Source organism: Echeneis naucrates, chromosome 8 (assembly GCF_900963305.1).
Source record: "Echeneis naucrates chromosome 8, fEcheNa1.1, whole genome shotgun sequence".
NCBI classification, from domain to species: Eukaryota; Metazoa; Chordata; class Actinopteri; order Carangiformes; family Echeneidae; genus Echeneis; species Echeneis naucrates.
Window position 1 is genome coordinate 20,045,810 of NC_042518.1, and position 18,623 is coordinate 20,064,432.

Here is an 18,623-nt window from a genome sequence, read left to right on the forward strand (position 1 = left end):
TCCTGAACTGAAAATTAGAAAACTGTATTTTTAGATTCCTGGAAATTATGGTAGGAAATCTATGCTTTTCCATATAAGATGTAATGTCCTCTATACGTATCACTTTAAAAAATCCTTACACTGGTCAGTTCACACTTCTTTCCTCTTGACGGAGGACGCTGAAACTGTTCTTAAGTTTTTCTATTATGAACAAATCCCATAATGAGTACTGTGTGTGTATCCAGAGCCTGATAGGTCTCCTGTGGGAGATATCGCCCGATCCAAACTTTCAACGGCACAGTGCCACACATTGCCTTCCCAACAGAAATCCAGATATGGATTGATCCAACACAGACAAATTCTCCGATAGTACCTTATTTACTGCTTCAGTACAATTCTCTAAAAATTAGTGCCCAGCTCGCAAAGCCGGACAGCAACGGAGTCGCACACCCTGCTCAGCTGAGCTTTTCAACTCATTCATCTTTTACCGCTTATCCGTTTCCAGGTTACGGTGGTTGCTGGAGCCAATCCCAGCTCACATTGGGCGAGGGCGGAGTACTCCCTGGTAAGATTGTCGGTCCTTCATTGGCCAACACAGAGACAGACAGTGGAACGACCATGTACACTCACACTCTGACCTACGGACAATTTAGTCACAAATGTCTTTGGATGGTGGGAGGAAACCGGAATATCCGGGGAAAAACCACGCAAGCCTTATTGATGAAACCATATAATTCGGCAGTGTTTTTATGTCATTTTTCCCTCGATTTAGTTCAATCAAATAATGCATAATAACAATTTATCATTCATGAAACAACTGCCAGTAATCAGGAGAGGATTTATTAAACAGCACAAAAGTCTTGATATTTCCACATGTACACAAAATCATATATCCCCAAAACCAAAGTTACATCCTCCTTTCTTTAACATGACCCAAGCCATTGTCATCTCAATATATATCAATATATCAACAAACCATTTACACTTGAACTGACCAGTCTACAGTATTAAGACACAAAGATGTTAGACAGTTGCTCTGTAGAGTCAAAAACCAATAGATGCTTTTTGTGGTTATTATAGATATAAAAGACAGTCTACTCAACCAAATATGCTATTTACACCTGTCCACTAAAAACTGTTCTTTAAACTTGGTGTAGGATCTAAATTAAAACCTCAACAGTTTGTTTGGCATAGAATGTGATGCAGGAGTCTTAACATGCAATAAGCCTATTTTAGGGGAAACGCACCCATTTTCAGTTTCAACTGATCGAAACTGCAAATGAACAAATCAACCAAGGTCTTCCCCCCCCTGCAGGATGGCATTATAATAATGAGTCAGAGTCCACACAGTCGCTGATGGCTTGCTTCATTGCCTTCTAACAATTTGTAGCAACAAGCTTGTGTCTTAATCACTTTAACAACTTTTACACTGGGGTGAACAATCACATTTGCCAAGGTGATAAACCTGTTTCTGCACTTATTTCCGCTGAAACCACATTAACAGAATCAAGCCTGTGTAAAGGTGACTAAATCTGACAGAAGAGGATCGAGGAAGTAAACCTAAAACTTTGAATATAATGTACACATCGTGATCCATTTCAGTGGAAGAAATGTCTTGATTTGTTCTTCTCTATGGTCTTGGACAAGTCCAGTTTGAGTGACTGGAATCATCATGGCTATGCACAATTGTCTAGGCTTCCTTTGCAAATAATGGGTATTGTCATTTGCACCTGTATAATTACATAGACCGTGTTTTGGGCTACCTACGTCTACCAAGGTCTTAAACGTCCACATCCAATATGGGCTCTCAGAGAAAACCTAACATAAATAAATTGACCTAAGTAGAATAAACATGAGTAATCACACTTGATCCAGAATGACTGATTCCACAGTCAGTGAGTATTAAACATTAATGTGTCACATTTTACTGTCGCCATTTGTTTTGGAGTCTGCTTGGATCAACAGGCCAGAGATCTTCAGTCACAGAACTCATTTTTGCATGATGCCATGAGCCTCAAAGTCATTTCGGGCCCCAGTACAGTAATCAGTAATCAAGTAAAACATAAACCATTGATTTATTGGGTTGGAAATGTGTTAAATATATTAAATAAATACTATTCCCTTTAAAACAGCATGCAACAGATTTAATGTAACTTCATAAATCGTAATTCGTAGAATTTATTTATGCAGTTGTTGTGACTGATGTAGAGCTCAGGACATTTCTAGTTTGTGCTGACAACCAATTTGATCAATCTGTCATGACCTTATATAAGCCAATACAATTAGCAGTCAATTCGTATTCTGGGATTTGACTTTCAAGGATCAATACAATGTAGTGAGGATGCGCTAAATGTGCCTACCTTTGTTTTACTTGCTATCTGAGAAGAGAGAAAAAAAAAAACAAAACACCACATTCATATTAGCTAAAGAACATTCTAGCAGAAGTCAGTTGTGTGTGTTAAACTGATGTGACAGTTTGTCAATAATGATAGTCCAAATAAAACTGTGGCATTTTGGATGTTTAATTTATTCCTTTGTTATTATCAGTTTGTTTGAAACCAATGAAACCCCATCACAAACAGACAAAAGCTGTCAATTTGGCTTTATATATTGTATTTTTGTTCAATCAGGATTAAACTTGGCTTCAAAACACAGCCACTAATTTCCAAAACTTATCAGAAAAAAAAAACAAAAAAAAAAAACAAACATGACTCTGGAGCTTAATGATCAGCTTCAGCAACGCAAACAGTGGATTACTGTAGTTGCAGGTTAATATATATAAAAAAAAAAGAATAGCAGTAGAAATGAAAACTCTTTCAAGAAAAAGGAAAAAATGGTTCCAAATGTGGAAATCTTAAGTCTTGCTGGAAACATCAATTATTACTGCATTTTAAGGCTTCAACACATCTGTTGCTCTGTCCTTAACCTGTTTGAGAGATTATTCACACCATAGTAAAAGCAAATGTCTTGTCAAATACAAGCCATGGACAAACTGTACCAGGGAAACCTGGAAAAGAACATAAATAAATACATCGCTTAGGGGATTATAATATTAAGGCAATGCAGTTGCATGTTCTGTGATTTTAAAAAGAAAATCAAGTATCACACTTTTAAATAAACTCTTCATTTGAACAAGGGAAAAAAAATCTGAGGGGTTTTCGCATCAACAAAGCCTGACAGCAATGGAGTCACACACCCTGCTCTTCGCAGTAGTACTGGACGCCACACCATCACCAGTTCCTGTACTAGCCCTTTGTGAGTGGCCAGAACCTGCAACTGTGAGGAGGCTCAACCTTGTGAGGTGTCTTCCACCCAGGACACGCAGCTTACATTCTGTGTGCATGATGGCTTTCTCACTGAACTGTGCCCACTCCACCTGTATGTTTGTTGCCTATTGCCATTAATGATTAAATGTCTTTATTTCTTGATGTTGCAATGCAGCCAGTTGAGGCTAGCCTGCTCTAATCTGCCCACAAGGCATCTGAAATGAAGAAGTTACAAACTGTTGTACTGTGATTGCCTCAAACATGCAGCAGAAGCAGTATGTCCCGGGCTTACAGACTACATTTCCACTATACAGTCAGCACAATGCTCGTCCATAGACTTGTGGGCAAGTAACACCTGTAGCTGGAACAAATGAAATAAAAGCACTAGAATTAAAAATTAAAAACCCAGTAAATGACGAGGGAGAAATAAGAATGGATTAAAGACTGTGTGGTCCATAGGATAGGTCACACCCTTCTCTAGTGAATGTAGGCTCTGTAGACTGCAGAAATATCATTGTCTGACTGGTCCAGTGCCTTAGCCCTCTTGTAAACCTGCATGGGATCAGAAAAAACAGGTTTCAGCTATATTGCAGATTTTCACATCACTTGTTTTAATTTAGCTTTTATCCAAATTGTGATAGACAGGAGTTAAACACCCAGGTGTCTATTGTCAAGTAATCCGGTAAAGATCCCATCGCAATTTAGACTCTTTAGAATGGCAGGTTGTATTAGAAGCCAAAAGAGCAGTTTTATTTTCATCAAGGGTTACTCACTACGAGAGTGTGAGGAGGCAAAAATAATCTCCCATGTAGTTGTATTTTCACTGGCAGATTCATGGCGATGGAGTTATAGTTAAGGTCAATTTCATTCACACCACTCTCTCCAATGGGAAAACTATTTCAGTTCTTTCATTATTTTCCAATTCTACAGTGAGCAGAACCAGGAAAAGAGACTTCAAAATTTTACAATAACAGGGCTCCATCTCAAGTCAAATAACTGGGTCTTGGCTCTGAGCTGCTAGCATACTTGATACACCGGATGTGATCACAAATGTCTGGTGGCATTTAAAAAAGTGAAAAGTATCGCCAACAAAGGTCTTCATCAAAAATGGAGTTGGCTGAGACAAAGGTAACAGTGAAAGGTAATTTAATAATAAAAAGCTAATATTTTTCGTAATTTCTCCAGTATTTTCAGCTAAAATGATAATGTAACTTATTAACCATACACTGTTTAAGAATACAGCCCTGGGGCAAGTTAGGAATGTGCTTTAGAAACTTAAGAAATAGTAGTGTTGACACAAATTAAAACACTATTGTCCAATAGTACGTTTGAACCCCCTCCCCTTATGCTTCATAGCCAAGATATAGTGACTGTCAGGGATGAGGAGAGTCTTTTTTACACTGCATATCGATTCACCACTTTGAGTGAAACATCTGGGTACTTCCAGTTCACTGAAAGTTGCCATACTGCAGTGTCAACACACCTATGCACTGAAAAAGACAAATGGCTTTAAAGGCCATTGTGGGGAAAAAAGACATTTTCTATTTGCTATCTTTTTACATATGTAAACACTTAAAAACTATAAAAAAAAAAAACTATATAAGTATAAAAACTAAACTTAAATGTCAAGCAAATCCAAAGATGGAAAATGTAAACACATGTAGAAGAGTTTAAACATATATACAGAAAAGAACTACATATTATTCATTAAGTTAATATTTTCAGTAAATTTGAAACTGTCAAAGATGTCTATATCACACTGGGATCTCAATCACCTAATTCTGCTCATGCTAGCTTGTGGTTAAGCAAGCGGACACAGTAGTCACATAAACAGATCCTGACGGATAGGAAGCATAAGCAGGGTTCTTAGCATTTTGGAACTGGTTCTGATTTGGAACTGGGTGTTTTACTTCCAGTTAAATTTAAAGATACAGAAGTATTTGATACTAGAAATTAAACCATACAATGAGTACACAAAAGCAGAAAATCGTGGAATCACTGCCTTATACTAATATGCCTCCTACAACCACTCAAGCTGCACAATATAATAAAATGCATGTGTTATTAGCACCCAAGGGTAAATTTGTTTGCAGACAGGGCATGGCAGTCCAATGAAACAAATAGAGAAACAAACCAATTGTGATCAATTGTGTAAACATTTTTGCCAAAAAATGTAATTAGTTGAAGTTGAAGACAACACGAAAGCCTCCAAACTGAGCCATCACTGGTGCAGAGGCATATGTGTACGTCAGGGAAAAAAAAAAAAACTAAATAAATAAGCGCATGCTGGTACCTCATTGGCAGCTGCCGCCATTGGGGTTGGATGGTTGGCCATGTCTCCCATGGAGATGGCTAGCCTCAGATCCTTCTGAATATGTTTCAAATAGTAGTCTGGCTTAAAGTTGCCCTGCAAAATATCTGGAAGACACAGAACGAAAGGTTATTATGAATATTAATTCAAACAAACAAGGTTTACAATTCGGGTCACAGTGTGAGCAGCACTATAGACGTGATAGTCTACATGTGCCTCTCGAGGAAAGTTTTTCCAGCGCCTCTTGAAGAACCCTGAGGTCTGTAAAGATGAGGCATATTGTTGCCTACCCCAAGGTCCTTGACTGGTTGAACAAAACTGTAAGATCCCCACTGGGAGGCCAAAGGCAGAGGCTCCCACCTTGAACTCAATATATGTTGTCTCACATACCAGTGGATCCAGCTTGCCATCAGGCTGTGATCAGGTGACAGCTTCTCTCTTCATCTAAGTGTCCAGGGCATTTAACAGCATGCTCAGCAGCATTAGCCCTCATGCTCAATTCAACTTTTTCTCATTTGTCAATCAATGACTACCCTCTTTGCTAGTCTTAAACAGTAACAACCCATAAGGCCATTCCCTCTACACCAGTTACCCTTCTGAGTGCTGTAATCTCCTAGGAAAACTAGGTGATTCACCCTTCATGACCTGACCTCGACTCCTGGACTTGCTGTAAGCACAAGCAATCCTTCCCCTTGGCACATTATGTTTTAAACTGTTTACCTGATTAATGAATAGAATAAGGAAATTATTTAACATCTCCTTTGGATTGACTTACTTTGGCATTTCTGGTCCACAAAGGTGCTCGCCATCTGGCCCTGGCAGAGGATGTCCAGGAAAGTCTGTTGTGACTGGCCTGTGGCTTGGGCCAGAGTTAAACCTTCCGCAATGGTAGCCATGAAACTTCCCTGCACCATGTTAAGAATCAGCATCATCCTTGCTGCATTCCCTGCTTCACCTTAAAACACATACACGCACACTTTATACATACATAAAGAGGATAAATGTGCAAAAGCCTAGACACTACAATTGTTAATATGCCTATAATTGGTAATTATGGGTAACCACAGAACAGGCTTGTAGTCTGGAATCTGTCAAGTTAAATTTTCCAATTTTCTTAAACACACAAGCAGAAAATATAAAACCAAACAAGCAAGCATTTTCTTAGGTAAAAGTACACACCTGCATTTATAAAATCATTCAATTATGTGGCAGCAGTCATGGGAGTAGGGCTGACATTACAATCAGCAAAGTGCTAAAGGCTGACATGATTACTGATTGGTCCATAGTCTGCACTGATATTGCAGAGTTGGCTATTCAGAGCTTGCTAGTCCTGGCTAGGGTTGGGATCTGGATCCGGTTCGCTTTTGGATTGACAGTGGCAGCTGTGTAATTCTTCTTTGATTTGGCTGTGCCCATGCATTAAAGTGACTGTGGTGACGTCACATCCATCTACAAGCGTGAGTCAAGTGGATCCGCCCACTAATCTCAGATAGTGCGCATATTTCGCCCAGACTACAAGTGTCTCTTGTCACTCTCTGTGTGCCAGCAAACACAAACAAATGCCCAAAAGCTGCTGTGTGGTAGGGTGATCTACTAACACGGTAAAGAACCCTGATCTAAGTTTTTATAAGCTGCCAACTCTGACTGACCTGTCTTCAAGGCTGGTGTCTAGCTGGCGACGGAGCCTCTCATCTTGCTGCCTGTATCCACTTCTCTCGTCTTACAGGTAAATTTCTTCTGTTCAGCTGCTTATAAAAACTTAGATCAGGGTTCTTTACCCTGTTAGTAGTGCACCCTACCACACAGCAGATTTTGAGCATTTGTTTGTGTTTGCTGGCATACAGAGAGTGACAAGAGACACCTTCACACAATACAAAGTCAATGGAGAGCTCTTGATTGTTTTCCTCTCCAGTGTGGGTGGGGCTTAAATGTGCTCTGCCTCTATGGAGGAAAGACATGGTGATGACGAAAGCGATGATAAAGATAAATGTTGATTGTTTAAAAAAGGAAAACAATTGTTCATTATTAAATGAAATTACTTATTTTCTCATGTATATTTAGAATTGCTGTTTAACAAGGCAAAAATATGTTTTATCCAATTACTTTTCAGGAGATATTCAATATCAACTGCCCTAATCTAAAGTGTGGTTGTATTTTAACAATTTTAAAGAACGAGGCAAAGTATATTAAGTGCAATGCAGTCATCACTTGTACTGGTGGTAGCACATCCGCTATGATGAAACTGCAGTGCTGGTGCACGTTTTTTCAGGGTGACGAACAATGTACATTCCCTGGGATTAATGTTGTGTTTTTGGATATGTTTGATCAACCTACTACCCCACAATTGTACTGTGCAACACTTACAATAAAGTTTTTGTATTTGTAAGATTGCATTTGTGTTTATCATGTGCTTGTAAGTAATATATACATAGAAAAGAATCAGCAAGGAATCGGAATCGTTAAAATCCTAGAGAGTCCCCAACCCTAATCCTAGCAGTATTCACCAATGTCTCTCTCTAAGGCATAGCTGAAGGAGTCCTATAATGCATAGATATCTTATGGGACTCCTGAGGCAACTGACTACCAACTACCAGTATCCCTGTGCACTACAGTTGCAGAGATGAAAACTCTGGCTTTCAAGGAGGCCATGCTCTAATTGAGCTCTTAATATAGCGGTCTATGTTACGGCTGGAGAGAGGAGAGCCTGGACTTCCCTCCTGAGACTGCTGCCCAGAACCAGATAAAATAAAACACAAAACTGGCTCCATCAAACAAGTGCTCAAACTTTCTCCTTAAATAAATGATAACAGTGTCTTCCCATGCAAAGTAGCAGAAGCTAGATGTGAGAAAAATAAGCCCATAGAGAGTGAGTGAGACACCTGTCAATGAAAGCTGTGTAAGTAGTAAAAACAATTATGTTGCAAAAAGAGGACAAAAAATTGTTTCAATGTCAGATTCATCAGGTTGTTGTAGGCTGTTTCAATGATTCAATAAAATTATGCATTTGAAGGTAAAAACAAGAGCACTCCTTTCTTGTTTTCCGAAGTTGTTGTCCCAACCCTACATCAGACTGCATCAGATAAATAATCATTGAAAAAAATCATGAAGAATCCTGTTCTCAGTTTGATTCTCATTTAATCCAGAAACATCCAATAAACATCATTACACCCTACATACCAAGGAAGAAAGAGGTCTTGCCCATGGCCTGGAAGCAGCTGCTGCAGTCCTCATAGACTGTTCTATCTCCAGCTGCCAGGATGACCAGCATCCCATCATTGGAGAGCTGCTGGCTTCCTGCTACCGGAGCTTCCAGGAATCGGCCACCACGCGATGTTATAACCTTTAAAACCATAAATTTAAAACCGAAACATTAAACGTCATCATAATGCCACTTAAATTCTTTTTATAAACGTATATACATAGTTAAGACAAAACAAGTTTTGTTTTGTTTTTTTAAAATTGGAAACTACACACCCTTCTCCCAAAAGATAAGACAATGTACAAAAGGCATCATTGTGGGTGGTGGGGGTAAAAAAAAAATCTCAGCTTTTATTTGAACAAAAAATTGCATGTCCAAAACTATTCATACCCTTCTCAATAATAATAATAATAATAATACTAATAACAATAATAATAATAATAATAAATAAATAAATAGATAAATAAATAAAAAATATTGGCTGTTACAGCAATCAATCACTTCCTATGATTGCTGACCAGTATTTTCATGTCTCCACTGATATTTTTGCCCATTCCTCTTTTGCAATTAGCTCCAACTCTGTCAGATGGAGGGTCTCCTTGCCATCACCCTAATATTTGGCTCCCTTCAGATTCTTATTTGGATCCAAGTTAGGACTCTGACAGACTACTCCAAAACATTCATGTTTTTGTCCGCTAACTGTTTCTTTAACACTTTTGTGGGGTGTTTTGGTTTGTTGTCTTTCTGAAATGTTTCTCTGCAGATCTCCTAATCACCAAATGAGGTTACATCATTGCGGCCAAACAATTACATTTTTGTTACATCTGACCATAAAACAGAACATCAGATGTCTTCTTCTTTGTTCAGTTCTTTAAGTAGATTAAAGTTTTTTAAATTATATTATTTATCTTTTGACACTTCTGCACCATGGGAAGAGAGAATCACAAACCAATTTCATTATTACAACTGCTGTACAATGACAATAATGAAGATGAATAACATGACAATAATGAAAAAAAAAAAATCAAAGCTCACTTACTCCTTAGCTATGCTGCTATAGGCCTAGACTGCTGGGGGAAGCACTGAGCACCTCTCTATCTCCCTCTCACACTTGCCGACATACCACTAACCATGTCTCCCGAAAACCGCTTTCTCCCAGTTCTAACCATGTGTAACTATTTACTTACCATGTTTCCCGAAGTCTCTCACTCTCCCAGTTTCTCTCCTCTCTCTCCCTGTCCTCATCCCGTAGGTGTTGAATCATCACTACCCCATCTTCCTGCTGCCCCCATATGAACGTCATACAGTATCATATGTTCCTGCTTGCACCTGTGTTGAAAATCCCCCTGAGGTTTCTGGTTCTTAAAGGAAGTTTTTACCTGCCACTGTTGTCAAGTGCTTGCTCATGGTTAAGATTTGGCATTATACAAATAAATCTGATTTGATTTCTAGCCACTGGAACTGTAACTTTTTGATATGGCCAGAGGTGAGCAGCTACAATGTCCAGCTGCAGGTCTTCAGTGAGCTCCTTTGTCTTAGCCAAGACTGTCAACAAACTAACTGCAGAGAGCTGCTGTTTTGCACCTGTTGAGTTTGGGTCTTTTTGTGTGTGTGTGTGTTGTTTTTTGTTTCTTTGTTTTTTCACCTGTGAGAGTTCTGTGATGGTCTCTGGATCTACAGTGGACATCTCAATGTAGCATTTGCCAGGTCTGATTCCTTGCAGCACCCCACTGGGACCCAACACCAACTGGAGAACGATGAAGACAAAGACATAGAGAAGCCAAACATTTATAAATTAACAAGTAGACAGTTACTGATACTCACATCCCTAGCAGCTTTTGGATCTGAGACACAGGAGAAAGTGATGTCACACATGGAAGCCACTTCTGCAGGAGTCCGGCCTAACCTTGCCCCTTCCTGGATGAACAGGTCACACTGGAACACAGCAGGCAAGAGCCATTAGCAACATGAAGACACAGAAATAGAGTATCACTGTACAGTTTGATACTGTATGCACTGCTTTATTCAAGGCTGTGAAGTTGTATGTGTTGTCCACATTCAATGTTCACCTAGTCGCACTCTGAACATCCTTGTTATGGCAAAAGTATCTAATATATTCCTTCTTCATAAATTTGTTTCAAAATTTTATAAGTATTTTAAACCCTGCATTATTTTCATCCATATTTAACAGCAAGTGGCCTGTCTTTCTTGCTACACTGGAACATTTCTGGGTGCATCAGTGAGATCTGACAACACTGGTAGGAACTCTCCATAGCAGCCCTAGAGATCAAAAACTCCACAGGCAAAAATTAATGAGATCAGTGATGTTCACCTTTGGTGCTCTATTGTAATGCTGTTTTAATGCTGAGTTAGTGCCTTGTCTTTGGGAAAGAGAAATTAAATAGATTCTAATGTGAAAACCAGCATAGAGATGCATAGCATGTATTTCACTTCCTAAACATCTTCTTGTTAAGTGACATGTCCACAAATAACTAGTCTCTCTAAGTGACTTCATTTTCATCCCTCTGTGTCCATGTATGGTTTATCTGATTTCATGTTTTGATTTCATAAACTAAGTCAACCAACTCCTAAACTAAAAAGGACTATATGATATTATGCACCTTTTCTGCTGTGCGATTCCACACTGTGACAATGTGACCCATTTTCAGCAGATTAGAAACTATACCGCTACCCATCAGCCCAAGACCCAGGAAGCCTATCCTGAAAGAACAAACATATCAAACTGTGAGCAAACAAATGATGAAATTATAAATTAGCATAGCCAGACATTCACTGAGCACTACGTTAGGAACACCTCTACATGTGTTTACTCATGCAATCATGAATTAACATTAAACATCTGCAAGATGAAAAATGTGACTGACTATGAACCTACTGGTCTCCTTTCCCAAAGAACATCCTCTTGAGGTCAAATGTGGAATGTTGCAGATGCAACAAAGCGTCATCCATTTCAAGCAAAATTTTGACAATGTGATAATTGTGTTCAGTGCTGCTATAGTGGGCATGTTAATACCTTTTATCTGTGGGTGTGATGCTGCCATTGATGGCTGTGCTGTCGGCTGCCTGGATAGATGTTGACCCCGTGTCCTGCACAATCAAAACATCATCCTTTGGGAAACCGTATTGTATGAAACAGAATAGGCTGTTATTTAACAAACTATAGTTTAAAATGTGAAACAAAACAAGTGAAAAGCCCACTCACATTAAAGTAAATTAATTCAAAGTTAAAACATTTCATGTGTAACTTTTATAAAAGTTCATTAGTTAATTTTAGGGATACACAATGTTATCCGCACATTATCAGTATCAAACAATAATGGCCGAAAAATGTAATATCAGACATAGGCCATCTGGCCAATATCCACCAATTTTAAAAGTTGATCAAAAATACGGCCGCAATTTCGTTCAAAAAACACCCAACCTCAAGGGCATGGCGTGTAGAAAATGTTCATAGTGTGATGTGATGTGTACATCTACCTGCAGCAGGAGAGAGGAAACCAAAATGTGTGCGGTCTGGAAATTTTCTAAGTGCCAGAATATATCTTTAATTCAAGCAACAGTCTGTTTAGCGCACACAGCCTAGTAATTCAGCCATATTTATTGACACTGTAAGAGTACACTGTAATTTGATTTATGTTGAGTTGGTGTACAGCTGTACAACACACTTTTCATATGTTCCCTGTGAATCAAGCCTGTTTACTAAATTGCCAAATTTCCTTAGTTGGTATTACTATCTTATGAAGAGCTTCATCCAAGTCTGTTTTAAGTTGTCATAAATACATTTTCAATATAATGCAAGTTGAAGTACTTTATTTATTTTGCTACATTTATTTTGTTTTATTTTGCATAAACAATCTGTATTACATAATTTTACACTTTTTGTTTCATGCTTGCATCTGCCAGTTCGCCAACACGAAGAAGAGTATTGGTTAAAGGCCAAATTAGTTGTAAAATATCAGCAAAAAATCCAATATCATGCATCCCTAGTTCATTTACCTCTTCAATGATCTTCAGGCGCTTGCTAATGGGCTCCATTGATGAGGCTGGCTGTGGACAAACAATCCAAGAAAAGATCATCACTCAACTCTATACACAGCCAACTGAAAATTAACATCTGATTCTATGCAGCCTCCGCAAAACTACCTACAAAAACCCCTTCCTCTAAGTGAGGAATGTTTCTAAACGAGCCTGAAAATGTAACAATTCAAAAGGTACAGTGATGACAGTGTTAAGCAGCATGCTTCCTCATACCTTCTCAGACTGGCTGAGTAGGAAGTGATGAAATTGTGGGTCATCCTTCACAGGCTGCAACAAAGGAAGAGCTCAGTGGAGCAGTTTTCTCTGTGCAAGTGGATGTCTTGACACAATGTCGTGTGCAGAAACCCTTAAATCTACAATGCGCAGTGCTGACACATCAGGGATCCACCACAGTCTTTTTTGCATCTTTTTACAAAGTACCAAGAAATATGGGAACAGCTACATTCAGGTATAAAAACTGGATTGTGCGCAATCAAGTTAATCAGCCACAGTGGAGTATTGAATGCTCACACTAACACAAACTACTATTAACTGACACCGAGTCCCACAGCTATTATACTGTAACTGGAACAGCGAACTCACCATGTTTGATGGATCTTACTGTTTCCACGGACATACAAATCACCAGTTAATGATTAATGTCTTATTTGGAGATGCAGCATTTCTTTGCACACACTAACACAAGCCTGTTGATCACACGAGTTTGAGAGATTATTCAAAAGTGGTCAACAACGCTGGTCCTGATGAGCTGACTAAATGGAAAGCAGGAAGCCAGCAAAGTGTACATTTCAACTCAACCAAACCTCAGCCTCTATTAGGCTGCACATACAGAGTTGGTGAGCATAGCACATAGCAAACTAACAGTTTCAGCAGTCATGAGTGAGCACCACACAAAAGTTCAGAATGGAAAGGTCTACAGTTGTTGGTGATTAAAGCCAAAGGTTAAGGTCAGGTAGAAGAACAGCAAGGCAAGGCAGGCTTGGTGGGAAGTGGGGGTTCACCTACACTGCTTTCCCATTTGAATCCAGAGCCAGGTCCAGCCCCCAGCCTCTCAATAGTGGATGGCTCAGGGTCAGAGTCAGTTAAGTCCTTAAGGAGGAGAGAGACACATTAGGATTGTGCCAATGGATGATGATCTCTGTGATTGACGATCATCAGAGCAACCGCCAACAGCTTCTGCCCATGCCAATTTCAAGACAATATTTGTCTTGTTTTACAATTAAGTAACTTACTATCATTATGTGTAATATTACAACAATACTAATTGTTTTCATGACAGTTTCTCCGATATAAACCAATTATAACCACTGTTTGCAACACACTCACACTCTGAATAGCAGCTTAGTCAGAGAAGCTCTGCTTCGTGTATGCAGGATGTGTGGGTGAGTGGAGACTGAGCTACACACTGAGGACACCACTCAGTTTGGGTCTTTCCTTTCCAGGAACAGCTCAGAATGGGGAACAAAGTGGGAAGGAGACAATTTGGGGTAAATGCCATTCGCCTCTGGTCTGTCTGTGTCAAGGTAGTAATTTTAAACATACAGACATCTTAGAACCTGCCTAACAACAAGACTGTGCTGCATGGACAGACACCACTAGAGATAGGACAGAAAATATGTCTGTAATCTGGGGGATAGTATTGATGTCAGATGGCTGTAACACAGCCCCTGCTGTTGTTACATGCAGGTATCACCAAGTTTAAGTGCTACTTAAAGGGTTTCACAAATAAGGTGAAATTGAAGATATAAGAACACCAACACATGTCAGATATGAAACTATGTGAAAAGAAGCTACTGACAACAGAATCTATTTCCACGTCATAACACGTTACATGGGGTGTTTAATTAAAGGCTTAACTACAATATATAACACAATTTATCAACCTGCAATCCAGACACAATTGAAACTAGTTTAGGGTCAGTTCCATAAATATTTGGCTCAATGGATTTGAAATTAAACAAACATGATGTGCTTTAAGTGCTAACTTACAAGTGTGTGTGTATAAAAGTGAGACATTGTGAATGTTTTTGACTCTAGACTTTTTAAGTTTAATTTTAAATTTTAACTTTAATTGCAGGTTACTGAATATACATTAGCCTGGATGGCTTGAGGTGAAATGATGAATTTCTGAAATTAATGATCAATAAATCTGTACATCTCCATGTGTTCTAAACTTGACTTTGTCCAACTGACCTTCTCAGAGGGATCTTTCAGGGCACTGAGATCTTCATCATCCTCTTCCAGTATTTTTAATGGTTTGTTAGATGCCTTCTTTCCTTTGGAGTCTCCTTTGCTATCTGAATTCTGGCAACAACAAATGATCATTATTTTGTACTGCCATGATAACTGTCAAGTCGGAGAACTGTTTGGCTTCTAGACAGCTAAAATAAACCAGTCCAGACAGAGCAACTACAGCTTCCGGTGCCCAGACCACCTACATACAGACCATGTGACCACCTAAATTCAACATACACTGAAACTGAATGGTATACCAAGCAACGGTTCATAACAGGAGTGTGTTGTGAAAATACATCCTAATGCTCTGAATGACACTGTATGTAATGACCTTCTTACTCAGTTATCTATGTAAGCAGCATTTCGAGTGAATCTCCAGTACTTTCCAGTGGAATGCAGATGGATAAAAAGTGCCGTTTGTTTAAAAAAAAAAAAAGAGTGCTGGAGACCCTCACCTGCTCCTTCCCCTTTGCTTTCTTTAGGAAATCTTCCACTGCATCAACAGCCTGTTGGAAGCGCTTTCCTTTGTTTATCTTTATCATTTCCTCTTTATGAGTGTGGTAGGGCTTTAGCTGTTCTACTTTGATCCAGGCACTGAAAAAATACACATGGACACATTGACATAGAGAAGGCATTGCGAAGTCAGTCAGAATGGAAGCCTTTCAGTGCAGACTTACTGGTCTTCAGTTCCAAAGAATTTCACAAAGTGGCATTTTTTACCCCTAGGCTTTTTCAAGTCCTTTGGAGGGCTTACTATCTGCAATGCGAACAAAACTTTGAGTAAAACATTAACATAACAATTTTTCATACAATTGTTTGAATGTATCTGAACTAGTATTGACATATCTTCACTCCTTACCTTTCCAGGCCATGGTGGGTAACGACCAAGCTTCCCCCTTAAAAAGAAGTCATACATTTACATCATGTTGGTATGGGCTCTATTTACTTTTTTGGTGCCAACTGCATCCATGACACTGATTAATGAAAACTGGAATCAAATCCTGGTCAGTTTCTCATGAAATCAGAGGATTACAGATTCCCACAGAGATGCTTTGAATTTAGACAACATTTGAACTTTGGCGTTTTTCCCCCAAATCTCAGTTATCAGCACTTTTTGAAAGAATGCCCAGCTATCCAATCTCAGGGTTGTTACAAGACGGCAAATACTGGGCTAAAAACCTGAACATCAAGACAGGTCAAATTTAACGAACTACTGGAAAAGAGTGAATGATATAACTGAAGCCATTGAACAGAGCAGAGGTGTTGGCTCCAGCGAGGGTGTGGAGCCAGCACCTCTTCCAACTCAAGATTTTATTCTCATACTGTGTTTGTAAATTATTTTTATCCCCTGGTGATTTAAGTCAGTTGATAGGGTCAAATTTTTTGTCATTCAGAGAGCTTCTCTGTCTTCATAAGTCGGCCACACATTTCCTCTTGCAAAATTATTATAGTTTCACAGAGTCTGTCAAATTTAAACTATTAGCTTCTACTGCTGTGAATGTTCTTTAGCAATAAGCATGTGCTGTCTGTCTCGTCAGTCAGTCTGGTGAGTTGAAAACAGTACATTCAAAGCAGCAGGCCACTGGAAGAAGCATGAAGATAGATAAAAACATGTTGCTTCAACTGGTGGTATATTGGTAGACTAATGCCGTTATAAGGAGGAGATGAGACATCGTGTTTCGTTGTGCATATTTCCAATATACAAGGCAACTTGCCACGGCGTATTTCGTAAGATACACAATAATCTATAGGTAAACTAGTACTACAAAGCAACATGAAACGAACGGTCTGACGTTATTCACCTTTTAAACCAATAACACATGTGGTTAACGATAACAATTGACAATTGTAGCAACTATTACCATTATTATAACAACCGAGGGCTGTCCATCCTGACAGAGGGGCTACCGTTAACACGGAAGAGAGTCGAGCCTACATAAGAAATCCGCTTAAGCTACCGTGTTAGCGAAGCTCGTCACAAACAATGTAATGTGTAAAACAAGGAAAAATGAAAGGTGTTTCGTGAAGCTTTACAAATAAACACAACGTCGAACTTCTACCGTTTAACAATCAGGTTTTCGGAATTGATTCGTTTATGTCTAACCCTTTCCTGTAGCTTGTTTGTTAGCTAGCAGCTAACGACAGCTGTTGGCTGACTCAGCTTGGTTAGCAATTTGTTTGGATTGACCATCAACTCACCTAGTACGCCAACACAATTAATTATTTAAGTTAACACCAACATCACACATTGTCTTTCAACTAATTTAGAGAACACTAACACAGATGATGCAAATTCACACTAAGAAATGTCGTTGTTTCACAGCGTTTAAAGATTATCTCACCACACTAAGTCCCCGATCCTTAGATGCACCGTCGCCATCTTACAACTTTACTAAAACGTCGCACTGAATGAGGGGAGAAGACAACACACACCCACTAATCACATGAGCACCAAGTCTTCCTCCCTATGTAACATCCGCTACTTTACTGTCTTCATTATTGCTCTGCTTAACGTCCAAATCAGAGAGTACAGAAAATATACAGTAATTTAACATAACGTTAACCGTGTAAACAAAATAGCACATCAAGGGAAAAAAACAGGAAATAGATGATGGTGTACTGTAGAATCTTCATGCTGTAAAATCTTCTGCTGTATCAATTATGTATTTACACTTAATATTAGACAAACTTTATTTTAAATTGAAACCAATTTCTGTCTGGGGTTACGACCACGATGGGCGCATTATCACAACAGCAGAGCCTGAGCTCATTTAAGATCACCTAATTATTTATTTTACTGAATCTACTGCCCCCTAATGGCGAGAGGGCGAACCTCACTGGGCTCCCAGGGGTTAGGGTTAGGGTCGCCTCCACGTTACTATTTAAATATGGAACTTATTCCGGATTGCAATAATTTCATAGATAGAAATATATACACATGTATAGTTTTTTTGTTTGTTTTTACAAATGGTGTAACCAGATGTTACCAAAGCACACACACCAGTTTAGACAAGTATTTCTTACTTCACATATTCAGTGCTTCGCACCTGGACATCATCTTCAAAATATACTCTTCACTACACTTCGCTAGTTAGAACTGAAACAGATAGTGTTCAAACCGTGGCTCAGCCAAATGCATCGAGTTTGTATGTCCTCACAAAACATGGTTGTATAGTTTACATGAAATGGTAAATCAAAAATGCCTGTAGATGTAGATGTGATCATGAATAGTAATTAGTTTTTTCAGTCCTTTGTCACCCGTAACCTGCCTTCACACAATAAACAAGTTTACATGCACATGCAAAACGAGCTATGGTATAGCTCGATAAAGCCATCTCAGATTTATGTCCTTGTCCCAGTATACATGCATGGGAGTGAAATCGACTTATTTGTTGAAATCATGTCGCCTTTCGACTTCTGGGTAATTTGTCACTTCCGATTGACCTATGACATCACAGACCACAACAGAGGTGGAAAGAAACAAAGACAGGTGAGCTAGCAAGTTAGCGACTCAGAGGTAAACTGGCACGACGATGGACAACCACCTTGTAAATTTGTACATAACTTCACCATG

The 18,623-nt window shown here is 39.0% G+C and overlaps 1 protein-coding gene across 5 annotated transcripts; it reads right to left on the bottom strand.

Annotated features, from left to right (window-relative positions):
• Positions 1-805: 805 nt before the first annotated feature.
• Positions 806-17,454, bottom strand: glyr1 (glyoxylate reductase 1 homolog (Arabidopsis)). Of its 5 annotated transcripts, none has more exons than XM_029508156.1 (16): positions 17,392-17,454; positions 15,909-15,945; positions 15,727-15,806; positions 15,505-15,643; positions 15,008-15,118; positions 13,820-13,903; positions 13,028-13,081; positions 12,773-12,823; positions 11,790-11,863; positions 11,377-11,476; positions 10,580-10,690; positions 10,401-10,502; positions 8,734-8,896; positions 6,332-6,511; positions 5,539-5,663; positions 806-3,797 (listed from the first exon to the last, which is right to left on the bottom strand). In XM_029508156.1, the coding sequence occupies exons 1-16, from the start codon at positions 17,427-17,429 to the stop codon at positions 3,723-3,725; spliced, it is 1,524 nt and encodes a 507-aa protein (XP_029364016.1). In that variant the 5' UTR covers positions 17,430-17,454; the 3' UTR covers positions 806-3,722. The 5 variants fall into 5 exon arrangements, with proteins under 5 accessions (XP_029364016.1, XP_029364017.1, XP_029364020.1 ...); XM_029508157.1 differs by having other exon boundaries at positions 15,499-15,643; XM_029508160.1 differs by lacking the exon at positions 15,008-15,118 and having other exon boundaries at positions 10,580-10,672; positions 13,028-13,098; positions 13,822-13,903.
• Between the last annotated feature and the right edge of the window lie 1,169 nt (positions 17,455-18,623).

Coding starts and splice junctions, on each gene's coding strand:
- glyr1 (XM_029508157.1), bottom strand. CDS start 17,429: ATGGCGACGGTGCATCTAAGGATCGGGGACTTAGTGTG. Junction 12,824..13,027: donor TACTCAGCCAGTCTGAGAAG/GTATGAGGAAGC, acceptor GTTTGTCCACAG/CCAGCCTCATCAATGGAGCC. Junction 5,664..6,331: donor TGTGGACCAGAAATGCCAAA/GTAAGTCAATCC, acceptor TGTGTCTTCCAG/ATATTTTGCAGGGCAACTTT.